This window comes from Ruditapes philippinarum, unplaced genomic scaffold, assembly GCF_026571515.1.
Source record: "Ruditapes philippinarum isolate M1 unplaced genomic scaffold, ASM2657151v2 ctg9531_1_1_1_1, whole genome shotgun sequence".
Taxonomy (NCBI): domain Eukaryota; kingdom Metazoa; phylum Mollusca; class Bivalvia; order Venerida; family Veneridae; genus Ruditapes; species Ruditapes philippinarum.
The window spans coordinates 27446-46926 of NW_026857768.1; the positions used below are offsets into that span (position 1 = coordinate 27446).

A 19481-nucleotide genomic window follows, 5' to 3' on the forward strand; every position below is an offset into this window, starting at 1 on the left:
AAAACGGGATCATTTTAAAATTTAATTGAATTCAAATGCAATATCATAGATTCATCTGCTTTACATTTGATATAATAAGATGAAAATACGTTCACCTTTTAGGTCTTCATTTTTTATTAGAATAGTGTTTAAGTTTTGACAAGCAGAATTTAAATATTCCTTATCAAGCTCAGATCAACTATTATCTATAATTGTTACTACAATATTTTACATGAGGAAGCAATACGTATTATTTTATACAATTGAAAATTCAGCACCTCTGTTGGCAAGAACCTGAACAATTACCAATTTGCACTTGCATGGTGGTTGATTATTAATTCTCGATTTCGTTTTGCCGCGCCTGAAGGGCCGTGTTGTCGTATCGGTAGGAAGCACAGATGACAGTTTAATAAAACGCCAATTTAAGGCACCAATACGCCAAATATAAGGCGATAAAAAATAACGTCGCGTTGCAGATAAATCTAAAACAGAGCACAGCAAAACGGAAAATATATATTTCTCATTCTAACACTCTTCGTGTCGTCCTTTCAACCGCGATAAAATAACAAAATAAAGAAATGGCAAAAATCAGCCACCATAATAATATCTGATAAACAGTGTCAATTATCACCGTGTTATGTTTGCGTATTCGTATATAAGAATTATAAACAAACCTTAAATGTTATTTTTATTAATTATTTTATTTTACATGTACTTTTCAACATGAAAACATATCATGTTTACAACGAAATGCGTATGCTGGGGTTACATATAGACAAATGACTTCTATGATATGAAATTTTGTTCAATACATGTTGAATTTGACATTCCAAAATCAAATAAATTCTTCTCTATTTCCTTGATGATAGGTATACATTTGGTCAGTGTTGTATAAATAATACTCAATCTGATTAAAATGTTGTTTTTTTCAAGAGAACATGCAAATTTCAAAGTAAAAACCGTAAAATCTATACTAAATATTAAGGCAACTACAATTTTTAATCACCAATGATAAAAATGAAAGAAATGTAAATTAAACTGTCGAGTAAACTGACACTATAAAAATATCTATATAAAATTGTCTGTATAAATACAATAGCATTACTTGTGTTTCAACACTTATCATTGTCCGGATGATAAAATAAATGTAGAAATGCGTAAACTTGTGTCTGTATTAACTCTTTAAATGACATTATGGACAACAAATTGTCTTTGTCTTCTCTTTGTATGTTCACAAAAGATGACGGGAAAATATAACTGGTACATCCAAAATGAATGTTATAAAAAAGCTGGCCAGACATTGTAAACATTATTTTTAAATCTCAAAATCTCTAATAAAAAAGTATTTGTTCAGCGTAAAAACAGGTACATGCCAAAATCATCAATAATATAAAATAGAAAAAAAACAGAATCTCTAAAAAAAGTCCAAAAAACAACAAAATTGAAAATGTTGCAGGTTCGGTTTGATTGAGCCTGTCCATGGGTGGAATTGGTAATTGCAAGTCACCAGTAGCGACATTGTAAAGCTTATATGCATTTAGCTTTTAGTTTTTTGACAGATATCCCACGTCACAGACAAGGGCCTGTGCATGAACAGTTCCGATGATCATCTTTCCAGCAGTGTATGAGGCAACAGTGGAAGACGTACATTCAGTTCCGTCGTTTTGGTAAATCATCTCTATTTCCGAAATCGTATTCTCACGCATCTTCAGACGAAGAACCTAAATACATAATAAATAAATATATAAATATAATCAGAAATAGGAATATTTAAAGGAAAGGTTTTATTTACAGAGTATGTTTGATTTATCAATTACATATTGTATTCCAGCAACTTTATCTATAATACAGACAGTCTTTAAGGTAATCTAACAATAAAGAAACAGAATAATATATGTTTTATCTATATTGTTGATACAAATATATCAACTAGGCAATGTTATTTAACTTTTTTGAGTCAATAGATACTTCAAGTGTAAAGGGTGTTTTAAAAAAATGAACTCATCTGTTAGATGTAGAACCGTTTGTCCCAGAGTTTTAAAGATATTCATCTGTTATCAAGACCTGTTTATGTCGTATCAACAATGGATGACATAATGAAATTGCCATTGTTTTTTATGAAGCAAATAGTCAAATTTGAAGTCGATGTTAAAAGCTATATTATTTATGTATACAATGTAATGCAATTTATAAATACAATGTCTTTCAAATTTTCTTAAGCTTTAAATGAAAAACAAATGAATGGATAGAACCAAAATGGCAAAAAGAGATGCTCGAAAGAAATGCTCGAGATGACAATCAAGAAAATGTTGGCTTACTTGACAAGGAGGGATAGATCCAAAATATGTGTCAATAGCTTTCCATAATATCGGATGGGATCCTATCCAAAGGTCCCCCGTATCGGGGTCAACATCAATATTGTCAGGGATGGTTCCAATATCATTACTCTACAAGAAAACATAGGAACATGGTAAATAAAGGTGCGAACTTTTTTTTGACGACAACTTAAATGTTTTGTTTATTTTTTTGTTAATGTACCTTTGTTGTTGCTTTTGTTGTTGTTGTTATTGCTATCTTAACATATACTTTTCAATTCTTTTAATGTATATTAATTATAATGGCAAATCTAAATGTTGGCTAACAGGAGTTTTGTATTGCAAAAATTTCAAGCACATTTATAAAATGTTACTATATTTGTGCTTACCCAGATTTCAACAAGATTGTTTGTAGAATCTCTACGGAATGCTCTTATTTTCTTAGCAGCGGCTTCTGCGAGGTATATTACTCTAGTAAAACATATAATACATTAAAATATGATATCATATGGATAGACAAAATATTCAAAATATTATATAAAATAAAGGCTAATAAGTGATTATTTACATTAATTTATCATTTCTGTTATTTTGTTTATCTATGTAACCTCGATTCTTTTTAAGTCATATGATGTCTAAGGTTAACTGTATAAGAGAGATAATATATGTCAGTTGGAACTATAATTCAAACTACAGTAGGTACTTGGATGACTTAAACAATCATGAATAAGCTAACCATTTCAAACTGTTGCAGAAGACTGAATTGAACCATTAATCAAATATAAGCTAGCTCGATAGCTTCATAAAATGACTAGGCGACAAATTAAATGCAATGCGCAATCAATTGCATTTTGTATTTATATGCCGTTAAAACTAATAATAGTTTGCTATGAGTAAATGTATTAGCATGTGTTGATTTGGACTAGCAGATCAACCGAAATTATACAAAAGATAAAGGAAAGATTATTATAAAGGTTTTACACTTACAATACATATCATCATCGTTATATCTATATTATTGTATTAAATTGTTGTTTTGAGTGATTTAATCATCTAGAACTGTAATATGATTACAATAAGATGCCTACTTTTTGTTTGGAGAGATGTTGATTCCGTTGGGAAGGTGAAAGCCAGATGCAACCTCCCGAGCCCTGTGTCCATCATAATAAAATATTGCACCGTTTTTCATGCCCATCAGCGTTTCCATCATATATCGGTTGTAATCACGAAATCTGGCAAAGTAAGTGATGTAGAACTTATCCTTTCCCACGGCCACAAGATCATTCATACTGGAAATAAATCAATTAAAAAATCAAAACATGCATTTATGGCATAAGTTTTAAAAGAGAAAGCAGTAATAAAGAATACCTATTCTAATGATCACGCAGAATTTAAATTAGGATCCACATTCCGAAAAAAATCAAAATTTTATCTTTTTTTATTTTATTAATTAAGTTATTTTGTAAATGCAATTTAAAACGCACGTTTTTCAAAGAGTTCAATTTTTGATATAAGAAGGTGTTATTCTGGCGAAATAAAGTATTCTTCAAACATCATTAAGAAAACAAATGCATTCTCATATCAGAAAGAATCATTTTGATTTTTTAAAAGCAATCCCTTTTATAACAGTGTAAAGATGGAACGATATTTAGCATATTCTTTTTACTTTATATGCAACATGTAAAACATGACATTGACATATACGTTCTCAGTTAATAAAATTTGATTACTTTTGTGAAATATTAAATATCAATAGACGTTAAAGTAAAGAAAACTGGGTGTTTTATCAATTTTACTTACAAGTCAAACTTTGGATCTTTTATCGTCTTGACATATCTCAACGTTAAGGATTTGAGGACCTCAAACACTTCTATATGATCTTCAGAGGGCGGATGGGTTACGACATAGAGGAATAACTGATCTAAATTAACAGAAAAACTGAAAAATTAGCATTCCAACAAGAACTTACGACAGGACTCACGATGTCACATGATGATTACAGGCAAGTTCTTCAAATATAAAATTTCAAACCTATAAAGATAGAAGAAAATGATTCATCAAGTGTCAATTTGCATTACATATGTGCTGAAAAGGACTAATGGTTTTTAACAGATTGAGTAAAAATCAAACAAAACCATTGCCAAAATTATGTGTTTTGAAAGTATCAGTATCTGATCACCATTGCCATGTGGAATGACGATTGAAAACTAAATCTATGATGAGGGCATAATTTCCCAAAAATGGTTGCAAATATTATATGAAACACAAGATCACTAAGGAAGAGCGGCACTAAATGCAGGCACCTACAAACACAGCAAAGTTACCTAGTTAGAATTGATCATTTTTACTTCAGAATTAAACATATTTATTTCCAAAAATACAATATACTTATATGTATACAGGCTCTTTCTCTTATTGGCGTCCGCGCCGAAGCGCGGCGCCTTATATGGAATGAAATCAGATTTTGTGAAATGGCGACAGCAACTTCTCGAGCATTTTATAGTTGTTCATAATAAAAGCCGATCACTTCGATCGATATGAGGGTGCTTGATTATTAATTAGTCGCGATATGTACAATGAATAGCGAACTGGAGAATTTCGCAATGCAAACATTTTCAAATTAAATAACCTTTTCCGTCAATAAATCGCGCTCTTCAGGGTATTTTTATTTATCATTTTGTAGTACACAGTGGATTATTGTGGTATGTTATTATAGAATGATGAGTTGATGACCTAAATATTCCGAAAATCTATTTATAGAGGGATGTACTCCTGTCGGTAATTCCCGGTCTCTCCTGGTCTATTTTGACTACCGGCGAATAGTACCACACGTTTATTGTCCGGTCTCTCCCGGTTTTGGAGTAGATGTTTGATATCGTTACAGAACAGAACAAATATTTTACAGATAAATAAGCTTTTTTTTCAAAATGAATGTTTGTCACTTAGTTTGGTTACAATAATTAATAAACACAGATCAACTCTCAAAATTATTGCTTATTATTATACATAAACATACAATTCGAAAAAAACAACAACAACACAAATCGCATGTTTTATTTTATCTATATGAGATAAAAACAATAAATATGTACAATAATTGAGGAAAAATGTACATTTTTATGGCATTAATATGACACTATCAACTTTGAAACATTTTATTTAATTTGTTATTCGTGTTTAGTAAAGATGCCGAGGAATTGTTCAAAGTTACAAATCAGATTTTATGAATTATTCAATTGATTGATAATTTAAGAAATGATAAAGAAAAATACACATGTACATGTATATGGTTTAAGAATAAACAATATTATATATTGAAAGATTAACCATAATTTACTGACTTTTTCCAGTTAAGTTTTGACTTGTAATCGTCGGTCATTATGACAATTGAATTCTTAAAATAATAGTAAACGTAAAAACTCAGTCAGTATTAAAATAGTGCATAAAACACAAAAAAGAAAAGAAAACAATATTCATAAAATCTGTATTTTTTTTTATTAAAAAAGATATTACAATTAGTGTATAATAAACATTTATGCTCAACATGATCATCATGGTAATATAACAAGTGTCATATTGTTACTAAGTGTGAACAGATACCTTAAGAGGGGGTCTGCGCTAATAGCGATAACATAATAAGGGACAATTACACAAGTATGGTGTTGATCATTTGTTACTCATATGGATTATAAATGATTGTATACATGTATATCCGTTGCTATTAATAATCACGATCATAAAGAAATAACAAGTAATATTCTAATTTCTAGCATGCCAATCAAATATATAAATAATGAACAATGTCTTTCGTTCCTTCATTCAGAATTAATATACAATTCTGGTAAAAACCAATGAACCATTGAACAGTTTATCATCATATATCTACTACTTCATCTGCACCTGCTGCATTTCTTGCTTGGACGCCCTTTGATGCTTTGCATCAATGCTTTTCTTGTACATTGTTTTTGGAATAGGAATAAAACGACAATTAAAATACAAGAATCTGCAATATCCTTAAAGAGATAGGTAAAGAAACATACCTGTATTAGGATCTCGCCATGTTGTAATACCGTGAGGAGACGACAAAAAGTCTTCCCTAGAAGGTATATTTGTCATGTTTAATGTAATCACCTTGTTACCATTGTTCAAATCCACAGCTTTCATTTTGCCTGGAGGACCGAGAAAGCCAAAACCCTAAATATACAATGCAATAAAATTACCAATTGAATGCAAAGTATATATTGAATTTTTGTCTTCATGATAATGTTCAAGAGAGCTATACATTTTTTGCTTTAGTTTAGTTTAAACATGTTAGATTTACTTTGCTTGTATTGAAATCATCACACGTTCCCTTTTGTCCAAAATTGACTCCGCTTTTTGGAATAAACCAGTCCTGACGGACATTTTAACCACGGAGCTACTCCTACCATTTTTTGTTTATATCTATTTTTTTTTCTCACTGTTAATTAAAAATTAAAGTAAATTACCGTCGACATTAACATGATTCCGTTTCCTATATGTGTTATATCCTCGGATCCGCCCTCTGTAAATGAACACAAATCAGTCAAAGATCATCTTCGATATAAGATTAATGATATTTGATAATAATAAACTACATTTATATTTAAACACTAAAGCATGTCCTTATGTCCATAAGGCAATACATATAAACTATTTTAATTTGTTTTTACTTTAAAATGTATAAATTTGTTTGTAGAAGGTTTTGCATATTCATATAATTATGTGTTTTGTAAAATTTTGGATTAATCTTGATTACCCTTTATGATGGTTTCGCAGGCACCCGGGTTTACATTCATAACATCTTTTGAAGACCAGTCCATCCAATCTCTACAATACAATTTTTTTCAAACATCGTTTGTTCACCAGAACATAAATTATACAGGTATAATGAAAGTTGATTTAAAAGAATTTTGATATTTCTGCATTATTGCCTAAATAATTATAGTAAAGTTTTTTTATATATAATTAGTGATTTAATTATAACATAAGCAAATGATGTATGTTTTATGTTGTAACATATAGTTTGAATGTTAAGATCAGCACTTTGAACATGATATAATACTGTTTGTAACTATTCCGTCAGTTATTCATGATAATTAAATCATTAGAATACAAAAGTTCAGCCATTTGTTTAATCGTTTCCTTTTAGAATCTAGGCAATAAATTTTGCTGTATAAAAAGATTCATCAGAAATACAATCGCATATATAGACTTGTTCACTATAACAGTTCTTCTTAATAACTGTAAAAACTCGTATATATATAATTTTACATTATGTATATTACTTTAGATCATGATCACAAATTAGATTTCACTTACCTGTAACTAAGAAATTGCTGGAAAACAAGTCCAAAGACAGCAACCATAATAAGTGAATACCACATTATTATACGAGTACCTCCCTTAACATATCCTTACATATTTAATAACGGCACATTGAAGAACTTGCGAGTAACTATGATATGAAAAATCAAAGAAATATAAAGATAAACAAAAAGTATTTGAAAAACATAAAAATTTTAATAGAAGTACCCCTATTTACCCTCTTGGAATATAACGTTCTGAACATCTTATATTTCTCCATATGCTGATATAGATAAATCGACCTTTTCTAATTTATCAAAAAATACATCTGTAAGATTCCGGAAAAAAACGTAATTTTTACACTTTTGATGAACTTTATACACATACCATGTGATTTTATACACTAACAAGCGTAATATATCACTCAATATGTCAACATTTGTTAGTAGGAAACACCTTTTCCTTATCAAGTTTATACTTCATTTCTCATATTTTACCTCTGTTTAGATATATCTGTCTAACTTTTTAGCGATATTCTTTCACTTTTGCAAGTTCCCTTGAGATTTGTACTTTATTGACTATTGTCCGATCGAAATATCGTATAAAAAGCTTGCGGTGGTTGATAAATGGCTAACGCTGATGATAAACACACATTTCGCATATTTATAGGGATAAATCAAGGTTGTTTATTCAAGGGTTTGTTAATTGAGGGTCGAACGGTTTTATCCTGCTGACTTAGATTAAAAGACAAACCTAATGTTTCTTGGAACGTTTTTCTTGTAGTTTCGGTGATTCAGTGTTGAAATATTACAGCGGCATCAATATATTTCCCGACTGAAAGTACATGTAGGTCGCCCAAAGTATTACATGTGTATCCTTTTTTGTTCTTTACCTTTTTTCCCCTTTTTTCAAGTTTTAAAACGCTTGTGACACATGTTTTTGTCTTATCGTTGCAGCTTACATTATCACCTGGATAACTATATTCTCCGCAAATGACCTACTGTTTATCTCATCAGTGGTGTGACAAATGACCAGTAGATTCAATGTCTGGGAGCTTTTGCCACGGAGAAATGTCGCCTCTGCCGTGGATCGAACCAGCGGCCGTTTATTACTTACCCGATGCTCTAAAAATTGAGCTGAGCATACAGAATTTACATACCTGTGCAGAATCCATAATTTCGGCATACGACATTTAAGGGTATAAAAGAGATTACTTTGAATCATATAATCTTTTAAAATATACTCGTGTCATTTGTAAAAGTCAATTCATGTAAACGTCGTTTATCTCATACCTGTTTAGGGAAACGTCTCAGTAGCTGCATTCAACACAAAAAATGGTCGAATATTTTAGGGACGGCACACACAAACTGCACAAATCATGCAGATAAGTACAGATAAGTACATCCGAAAAGTAATCCAGTGGCGAGTGCAGGACACGTAACCACTGACATTGTGTCTAATGGTCATTTGTTTCTTACTTATTACTTGTTAATTACCTAGGAAAGCCTGCTAAAGGTCTTGGCCGCCGCGACATGACCGAAAGTGTTTTAAAATATCTGATCCTTCGGGATCATTGATGCAGCACGTATTAAATGCTGAGAATTGAGTACCGCTCAAGCCGGTGCTAGGGGCGTGAGGGATGTTGCACTTATTCATTATCCCTCATGTACAGACTCAATCAAACCGAGTCTGCAATTCTTATGTACTTTTGTTGTGATTAATGCTTCTGAGGGATCACTTTGTTTCGAGATTTTTATACTTCACAACAGCAGGTGTCAAGTGCTGTGTAGCAGCTGTAAAAAATTGCCCCGTACTTCACTCCAGTGTTGTTATATTTTTCTGGTCCTTCGGGATCATTGATGCCAGCACTATTAAGTGTTGAGAATTGAGTACCTCTCAAGCCGGTGCTAGGGGCCGTGAGGGATGTTGCACTTATTCATTATCCCTCATGTACAGACTCAATCAAACCGAGTCTGCAATTCTTATCTTATTTTGTTGTGATTTATGCTTCCGATGGATCACTTGGTTTCCAGATTTGTTTTACCAAAAACACAGTCAGCATCTTAATTATCACCTGTCGTATTGTAAAAAAATCTCTGGTAAACTGAAGCTCAACTTACCGGGAAGAAATATACTTTGGAAACAATATAACAATGTATCAGTTCTTGATGGTTGAAAGGAAGTTTGTTTTCGTTGGCCACTAAGCTCTGTAGCAGAAAACATCTGATAAGTAATCCAGGGGCGAGTCCGGGACACGTGACCACTGATATTGTGTCTAATGGTCATTTGTTTCTGACTTATTACTTGTTAATTACCTAGGAAAGCCTGCTAAAGGTCTTGGCCGCCGCGACATGACCGAAAGTGTTTTAAAATCGGCATAAAAATAGAAAAAAAATACACTTAAAGAGTTAGCCATAGCGTGGTCAACCAGTTCGAACGAGCAAACTAGTACTGATCCATCTTGAAATCAACACTTGATTGTCGGTCGTTTTTGTAAAAGGCAGTATGTCCATTGGTATGCAGTAATAATAAAATCGTTATTTACAAAACACATTAATGACATGATACAACTATGATATACATGTAACCAACCTGTCTATTACACGGTCAATTCTTATGCACAATTTACATATCTAACTTACAATTTATGTGCATCTGTTTATAGTGAAGCAATGACCCTGTGGACTGTGTAAGGGGAAATTCATAAGCAAAATCATGATTGATTGAAAACGGGCAAATTTATTTTGCCGAAAACAACATAATTACATACATATAAAATAATTTTCCCATATCTGGGTGAACAAATACCGCCATTATCGTTGATACGTGCATATTGTTTTTTTTATAAAAACTTTAAAAACATATCAGAACATATTTCCATGACTGTAGGATTGGTGACTTTATAAGATTTCCACACCTAATCGTGCTTTAGACCTACATTGATTATAACTTGGTGACTAATGGCGTATTCCGCATCAAGAAAATACATGCATATAAACTTATATCTGTCCAAAAATAAAATGTGAAAAGTCACGTAAAATTTTATCTGACAAAAGAATTTCCAACACTAAAATTCAAAACGAAATGAAAGTGGATTGCATCTTTTATCCAAATATTTATCATGTCGCTGTCCTTTTTAGTCATGAATACATGCAATTTCGATTCTCGTTGACAAATGTAATTTAGTAATATCTATGAAGTGGCTGATGTCATTTTTATAGCTTAAAATCGCATAGATTTCACACGGCATTGGGCTGATACTTTTACGTGTTGTATTTTAGGTTTGCTGAAAGTATTACTCGACGGAAGCTGAAATGTCATTTCAAGCACGTCAATGTTGATGACTGAATAACGACTAAGTCGGTGCTAGGGGGCTTGAGAGAGGTGTTCTTGTATTATTACATTTTCTCACATGAACAGATTCAATTAAACCTAGTCTGCAATTTTCATATAATATAGTTGTTTTCTTCATTGCTTTCCGAGAGATCAAATATTTTCCAGATTTATTGATTTTGTGATTGTGATATTTAAATTGTTATGTTTAAATGTCAGAAAGAAATCATTTAAAACAAGATTTTGGATTGTATTGATGAGAAATGTGTTAAACAAGTTTTCAATTGTTAGAATCATATTCGACTGTACTTAATTGTATAGATTTCTGTTATGTATGGGTTATACACATGTATATGCTTAAACATATTTTCACTCACCACCTGTTCATGGGAATGTAGCTTTGGTATTTAATAAAGGTATCAGGAAACGTCCATTAACAATAACAGGTGATATAAAATAAGAAAGGGAAATACTGTCATAATTGGTAAAAAGCTGAAAGAGAACTTAAAAAAAGATCTACACACTTTCTATTGCAGATTATCTTCTTGTCCTTTATTTTCTGACAAACTCACAAGTACTTGAAATACTGTGTATAAATGTAAATTCGTTTGTATTAATCATCTGCGTTTGAATGTTGAATTTGAGTTCTGTTAGTCGTTTCATTTGGTTAGGTATCCGTGATCGAATCCTTAAAGTTACTTCCAAACGCTATATTTCTATCACAGTGTATTTTATTCATGCAGCATGGCAAACGTTTTTTTTTATGATACCATCATTATTCTTAATACAGAGTCTGATATTTGTGTCACTCTACAGTTATGTAAATAATCGTTAAAGTGTTTTAAAACATAACAAGAAAAACGGATTTATAGGTAAATGGCATTTATACAACAAAGCGGGATTTTTTTTCAAGTGCACTGATCTATAAAGGCAGGTTTATAACACAATAAATAATTACGTTGTTAGAATGTGTTAGCAGACAAAGCATCTTATAATGTAAGCAGACAAAGCATCTTATAATGAAACAAATATATATGGATGTTTTTGCAAGTGTGAGAAATATGATCGATATTTATCGTATAAAATATAATAAATTGTTCCAGAACAAATAATTAATTCATATAAATGTTCATACAAAAACACTCAGAATTTATCAACATTTCATTCAAGCAATTATTTATAAGAATGTCAAATGGTTTATTTCTATTAATTTTATCAGTATCTAAAATACTTATTTACTTGTGGAAAATGTGTCAATTGTAGACCAATACATTTTAAAGTGTGACATGAGGAATATTTTTTTGGTATCACCTGTTCTAAAATACAGACTGAAGTATTTAGGGTTCTCATATACAAGGTCCGAGAAATTATATTGTTACAGGTAACCGTAGAAACAATTATAATAGAAGGGATACATCAGCTTATCTCACACATATCGGAGTGATTGTCGCATAACACTTATTGCAAACATTGAAACATTATATGCCTATTTTTTTATCTTATATCATTTAACAATTATTAAATGTAATGGAAGTATTTCGTTTTTGTAATTATCTCAGACTGTAAAGTCATGTATTGCGTTGCGTAGAACGTATGATTTTCTTCTAAACATTACCTTTCTTATATGTTTCATTGTTTTTCTTTCATATTCCAACTAAAGGGAGGGTGTGGTGCAAAATATATTCATGCACCTTATAGATTAAGCCTTTTGTGATATAAAAAAGAAAACAAATAGACTCATGGTAACTATCTTATTTATTTTTTACTAATTAGATACACGATTCTCTGATACATTTAGTTTTACATCAAGACAGTGCATTTTTTTAAATACTTTTTTGAAACTGCAATGTTCATGAACTGCCTTCCACAAAATTCGATCTGTCAAATTTTGAATGTTGTCAAAATGTTAGATGCTGGATTTCTGTAATCAGCCTGAGAGATAATTCACATCACACACCATCAGCTGGTCTCTCACCGTTCCAATGACAAGTTTTCCGTTCGCATAAGTGGCGGCCGTAGATGCTACAAGTTCAGAACCATCGTCCGAGTACATCTCCTCTATCTCAGAAACCATGTTGTCACGCATTTTAAATCGGAGCACCTAGAAATGAATTGTAACAAACAGTGCCTTAAAAGATATTAATTTTAATTGGTTAATCTGCGTTCACAATGTGAAAAGTTTGTTTAAATCAGTAAGAAACTTGGCCATACAGCTGCTCAGCAATCTTCCGCGCTATTTTTGCATTTAGTAGGATTACCGTTATAGTGTTCTACCATTTGTATGAAAGGTAAAAAATAACATTTTGTTCACGTTTTGCTACTTTTATCGCTAATGTTTCACATTCAGCGCTTTTCGTTAGGTAAAAGGCATCTATTAGGTTACGCACGTTGCCTTTGCTGCATAGAGAAATAATGAAATTGTTCACTTCTGATGTTTAACTAGTCTTTAAATAACAACATATCATATGGGTCTATATGACAATGGGGAAATTGTATAGAATACCTGAGATGGAAAAGCAAATCCAAAGAAATTTAAAACGCTGTCTGTAATCTTATACGCTATTGGATGAGAAGCTATATAAAGGTCTCCAGTAGAAGAATCAACATCAATATTGTCCAGCATTGTGTTCGCATACACTTCCTAGAAAATATCGAAACAAATTATGCTGTCTACTGACAAGAAATATAAGACACAAAATAAATCTGGGAAAAAAATGTTTGTTTATTTCACTGTTTTTTTTACGCCGCTTTTTATATGTTTTGTTCATTCTTCGGCAGTCAGTCAACCTAATCGACTTTCCTTAAAACTTAATAGAAATAAAGCATTTCTTTACAGATGATCAACCTCTGATTTCATGCAATTTCTGATTCAGCGGTGTAAAACAAATGAACATCAGACTCGAAGAGGGAGATCAGATGTCATTGAGGCATTTCGAATAAGTTCCTGCGACCCCTGCTCTCCTGATCGAGCTATGATGGAGAACCACGAGAATAATAAAGATAAAGACAACTTCTTGCTACAAATAGCAGGCAACTTTTTACTGAGTCTGTTAATTAGAAACAATGCTATCAGTTTTGCTATATTGCTACGAAATTATTCATTCTTTGTGGTAAGATAAGCTTTCAATACAGATGAATTCATTTTATAATAAGATATTTATGATATAATAAGACTAGGTGACAATAACGATGTAAACCATGCTTACCCAAGATTTGTGCAAATTGTTTGTGTTGTCCCTGCTATATCCGAGCAATTTCTTTGTGTTGAATTCAGCTACATAGACGGTTCTGTAAAATAAAGAATGGGATAAACAATATATAAAATTATCAACTATAAACACGATTTATATTGTTTATCATCCTTTTTATAAATGGCACAAGTTCACCTTAAGAGTTACATAATTCATTTTTATATTTTTAATAGCATTATAAAAATACCTAAAAATTATATAGTCCAAATTATGGAATTCAGAAGTATGAAAATACAGTATGCCCGTTTAACTAACATCGAATCAGTAATCAATAGGTCACTGGTTTGATCCTCGGGCAAGACGAATGACAATGGATCTCAGACAATGAGTCAAATGCTCACTTGTTTTTCAACGTTAATTCAGAAGTCATGGTGGATAAGATGTCAGTCATTGCGGAGACATTAGTCTGAGGGATCGACCGCCTATATACGACATGAACGTGTATCGATTTCGGCGTAATAAACTTAAAGAAAAAACTGATGAAGTATACACATAATTATAATCATATTTACGACTTACTGTCCATCAGGCGATATATTGATACCATTCGGCATTTCTAGATCACCGACCACCTGGCGAGCTTTCTTCCCATCAAAATACAAGACTCCACCTGTCTTCATTCGAAGCATCATCTCTGCATACTCCATGTATGTATCCCGACTTTGCCAAAACTTGGTGATATAGAACTTGTCCTTTCCAACAGCAACAAGATTGTTCATACTAAAATGCATAATATCCTGTTACATTACTGCACACAAATGTACAATTTATTCAGACAAAATTAGAATGGTACTACAAGCACAGTAATAAAGATTATTTTTAAAGCACGGTTAAAGAATAAGGATATCAGACCCTAAAGGACATTGATAGGAACTGGCTTTTCATTTCATTCATTCTTTCTAGATGGTGTACGATATCTGTATTTCAAACACATGTATAATCAAATTTCGTAGTCTTAAACCTTTTTTTATTGTTTGTTTGTAGCCATAATGTCAATATCCATCGTATATTTGTTGAATTATTTTCGTATAAGAAATATAGTTTTAGTAGAAATAATATACGTTTATTTTTTCCATATTATAGCTTAGATTACACAAAATGAATTTAAAATGACTGCATTGTGTTTTGTTCACATGGAAACGAAGCAAAAGCCTTTTACATGGCACATAGTAATATCATTATTTTGGAAAACGAGACTTCGCAATAAATTTTAGGGCTTACAAAGTAAATAAAGGGTCTGAGATTGTCCGAATATAAGTGAGTTCCGTCGTGCTGGTCATCTCAAACACTTCCACTCTGTCTTCTTTAGATGGGTGTGTCAGTGTATACAGGTACATCTTTCCTGTAAAATAAAGATTTCAGAATACATGCATAACAATTACTTACTTAGTTTCAAATGATTTTCAGGTCTATTTCTACTAAATCCGATTCAAAAGAATTTATCAGATTAAAATATAATATGAACTTATTTAAGGCTATAGCTTTTTAGCATTTCTATGTAAAATAGAGAGTTATATAGACACTCTAAAGAACGCACAAAACGTCAAAATTGAAATTGTTTCAGGCTCGGTTTGATTGAGCATGTTCATGGACGGTAATACCGTTCACACCCCTTTGCACCGGCTAAAGCAGTATTCAACATTTAACAGTGAAAAGTATAACAGTGTCAAGACATTTCAAAATTACAAACAGATCTTTAAAAAAAAAAGCAGTATTTTTTATATTTTTATATTTGGTTTGGCTATTTCCAGTTTTCTATGTATTATGTTTACAGTTTTAAAGTGATTACACAGAGCGTATGCTGATTTGTATTTCATTCCTGAATAGTAAAAACCTTTTTGTGATATTTTCTACTTTTGGTTGATATACACGAATGTTAAGTTTTGAATATATTGAATGTAGCGTGCGAGAATGAATTATATTGTAAAAAAACATTTCAACTGCATTTTTCAATAACCGAAAATTATAGCATACTTAAGAATGTAATTATTACATGAAGCGATTTCATTAACATTGAGTAACGGAAGTTAACATGAAAAAATATTTGTAATTAACGTGTTAAAACTTTGAACCTTCTCCACTCATTTATTGCATTTACAATTTATTCATTGAGGTCTTAGACATTTTAAGTACTTATTGTTTTTAATTTTTTTTTTTTTTTTTTTTTTTTTTTTTTGTTTTTTGTTGTTTTTTTTTTAACAGACGGTTCCTGTTGTACAAGAACATTACTAGAATATATGATGATCAAGACATTGCGTTCACGCAATATCTTCCTTTTATATATTTAAAAATTATGACAGTTCAATGCCTTCAAAAAGATATTCTGTAAATGACAAACTTTAATTTCTTATTTCAAGCTACATTTAGCATCCCAGATTTTCAAAATGAAAGTACAAAATGTTGATATACTAATGTCTCAACAAGACAAGATTTTAATAACGTAGAGCTATAAAGGTTTCGTTCCGCGAACAATCACAATACGATTACTACGTATTAACAACTTATAAACTTTATAAGTAACAGTTTATTTCACGATGCAAATTTGGTTCAAAGACGTAAGACATTTAAGGGGATGACCTGTTGGGTAAAACGGATATGCCATTGCTGTTTTACGCTTTGGGGTTGGCGTGTATTATTACCATTTTCACGTACATATTACTACAAGTCATGTCGTTTAAAAATGTCACCTGCTCATGGTATAATTTACGAAGATCTTGAATATTGCCAAAACAGCAAAATTATATATCAATTACATAAAACATCACTTGTGAATAAACAAAAAAGTAATGCAACTATTCTTTTTCCTGACCTGATTTGGGGTCTCTCCAGTACGTTATACCATGGATACCAGCAAGGAATTCTTCTCTGTTAGGTTCATTTCGTATATTCATAGTGATCACTTCGCTCGTATTCAAATTAAGACTCTTTATCTTACCAGTCTTTGCTCCAAATTCAAATCCCTGAGAAAACAATTTCATTTGTAAAACATTCACATTCCTTCTGTAAGACCATTTTAACTATAACTCGAAATTTGAAGAAAACAGCATTTTACTTTTTAAAAAGAGATAAGTCTGCCTGTCAAAGTAATTCTTTTATTACACAATACCTCTTCAGTAAAATTTATTGCGATTGGATTATACTATAAGGTAATAACATGAAGTGCAGAGTCATTTAGAGACTTCAAGATTGAACTCATGTATCTTAAACAATACTTACCAATTGTAACATTAATGTAAATAATATTCGGTCTTTTATAACAGTAAAGGAGCACACAACATTTTAACACAAAAAAGATATATATATCTTCTGTAATTAAAAAGAAATTATTATAACTCACGGCTGAAATCATTATTATGCCACCGCCAATGTGTATAACATCTTCCGAACCACCGCCTGTAAAATATAAAAATATGATTTATAATGTATTGCTTGGCTATTTAATGTATTGTTCTACAGTTAAATTGCATACAAAGAAAAACAAAGTCGAAGAACCTTAACACTTAAATTCAATTTTCAAGTTACTAACATATTAGTTAATTTTCATTTCGTGCTAAATTTCACTACAAAAAATATTAGAATGAAAAAATATCTAATTTATCATGTCAATACACTACACGTTTGTAACGTTGATTTGAATTGGGCATTTGTATATATTTCATATATACACCTATTTCATATGTACACAGCTACTGTAAATTCGTGTATTATTATTTTATTTTAATCAATGTAGCCTTTTTTCCACAATGATGAATTAGACTTTAGGACTTTTGACAAGGTGAATCTTCTTGTACAAGTGGTAGAACGGCAATATTGCCCTTGCCTAGCAGCTCTATTAAATATATGTATTGTGTCATCCTTATAGCTTTTTGAGACTTAAAGTTTTATGGCTAACATTAATAAAAGGACTTCAGCAAATTTTACTTTTATATAATAGGTTTCTATAAAAAAAAAACTCCAATCCATGTTCTTGCAAAGTTGAATTAGATAGATATACAGAATGACTGTTTACAGTACTAGTATATTGAAAAAGAAATTCAAAAGTTTTTTCTGTCACGTATAGCAATGTTCTCTAAAGTGGAAAGACACTATGTGGCATTCACAGTGTAGGTTTAAATCAAAACTAATATAACTTTACAAAGTGTTCCACGTACCTTCTAATGCATATCGACAAGGACCCGGTTGAACTTTATAAATGACCTTCACATTCCAGTCTAGCCAATCTCTGAAAGGAAAGAATCGATGACGAAAGTTTTATATTTCATTATAATTATTATAATATAATACAATATAAGAAATCTTAATAAATATTATAATTGATGAATAACATAAACATTTATGAATCTATATAAGAATAATTTTGTTCTTGACAATAATTTTGTTCTATCAAATAAAATAATAAAATCAAATTTTAACTTGAATATAAGGAAGTAAATTATTCACCTGTATTCTAAGAAATAATAAAATCCTGTCCCAAGCAATGCAAGCCATAGCGAGCTCGCAAACATTTTTCAAAGAAATAATATGATATGTTATGAAATTAAATTGATATTAACTTCACACCGTAAAATAAATCTAACAATACAATGAACAAGTCCTGGCATATGTTACAATTTAATCATTACATTAAACTAGAGTTCATGACCAATAACACTGAAAGGTACCATATTGACGACCTAGTTCTGTCAAATGTGAAAGGTGGTTACCGCAATGCTCTTCAGAGTTACTGCAAATATACCACTTAATTTTCTCAAAAATCTGCTCATTCAAAGATAAAAAAATTGATCAATTGACTTCAGGTTTTGTGATTAAAAAACACGTGTATGTAGTAAAATATTTAAAGGAATTATTTAAAAGATTAACATTTTAATATACTCAATTAGGAAATTTCTTTCAAAATATTTTACCCTTGTACCCCACAACACAAGTTGGCTTTAAACTTTGTTCAAATAGTTTATTCAACATGTTTGAAACGTACATTATCAGGATTTTGACGTTTTTACATAAGTGTATAAATTTCAAGCATGACACGGAAAAACAGTTAAAGGATAAGAATGTTTTTTAAAAACAACTAAATCCGAATTTTTTAAAATCCAAAAATAATTTTTAGATTGCGTATTTTTTTTAAAAAAATTTGTAATCATTGCTTACGTCGGGTTTGCCCCTTTTTGCTGTTTATGTTTTTTGTCCGTAAGATACTGTTTGAAAGAAATGAGGATGATATTTTTTTTAAACTTAAAAAATCCCCTTTGGGGTTTTTTTAAAAGCAGATTTTTTTCAG

General features: G+C 30.9%; 2 protein-coding genes across 2 annotated transcripts; both read right to left on the minus strand.

The window, feature by feature from the left end:
- Positions 1-103: 103 nt before the first annotated feature.
- LOC132750876 (serum paraoxonase/arylesterase 1-like) lies at positions 104-7771 on the minus strand. Its single transcript, XM_060740935.1, has 9 exons — positions 7635-7771; positions 7072-7142; positions 6782-6837; positions 6335-6488; positions 4095-4215; positions 3383-3583; positions 2684-2765; positions 2298-2426; positions 104-1700 (listed from the first exon to the last, which is right to left on the minus strand). The coding sequence occupies exons 1-9, from the start codon at positions 7697-7699 to the stop codon at positions 1524-1526; spliced, it is 1056 nt and encodes a 351-aa protein (XP_060596918.1). The 5' UTR covers positions 7700-7771; the 3' UTR covers positions 104-1523.
- A 4917-nt stretch (positions 7772-12688) lies between these two features.
- On the minus strand, positions 12689-18810 carry LOC132750878 (serum paraoxonase/arylesterase 1-like). Its single transcript, XM_060740936.1, has 9 exons — positions 18644-18810; positions 18355-18425; positions 17541-17596; positions 17013-17163; positions 15425-15545; positions 14723-14923; positions 14159-14240; positions 13456-13593; positions 12689-13053 (listed from the first exon to the last, which is right to left on the minus strand). Exons 1-9 carry the CDS (start codon positions 18706-18708, stop codon positions 12880-12882), a joined length of 1059 nt encoding a protein of 352 aa, XP_060596919.1. The 5' UTR covers positions 18709-18810; the 3' UTR covers positions 12689-12879.
- Positions 18811-19481: the final 671 nt, after the last annotated feature.

Bases quoted from the DNA above. Each gene is read 5' to 3' on its own strand.
- LOC132750876 (XM_060740935.1), bottom strand. From the start codon at position 7,699: ATGTGGTATTCACTTATTATGGTTGCTGTCTTTGGACTTGTTTTCCAG. The intron at 6,838-7,071 runs GTAATCAAGATT...GTTCATTTACAG, and splicing joins CTGCGAAACCATCATAAAGG to AGGGCGGATCCGAGGATATA. The intron at 2,427-2,683 runs GTAAGCACAAAT...GTTTTCTTGTAG, and splicing joins ACAATCTTGTTGAAATCTGG to AGTAATGATATTGGAACCAT.
- LOC132750878 (XM_060740936.1), bottom strand. From the start codon at position 18,708: ATGTTTGCGAGCTCGCTATGGCTTGCATTGCTTGGGACAGGATTTTAT. The intron at 14,924-15,424 runs GTAAGCCCTAAA...TATGCATTTTAG, and splicing joins TCAGACCCTTTATTTACTTT to TATGAACAATCTTGTTGCTG. The intron at 13,054-13,455 runs GTATTCTATACA...ATTCATTTCTAG, and splicing joins GATTTGCTTTTCCATCTCAG to GTGCTCCGATTTAAAATGCG.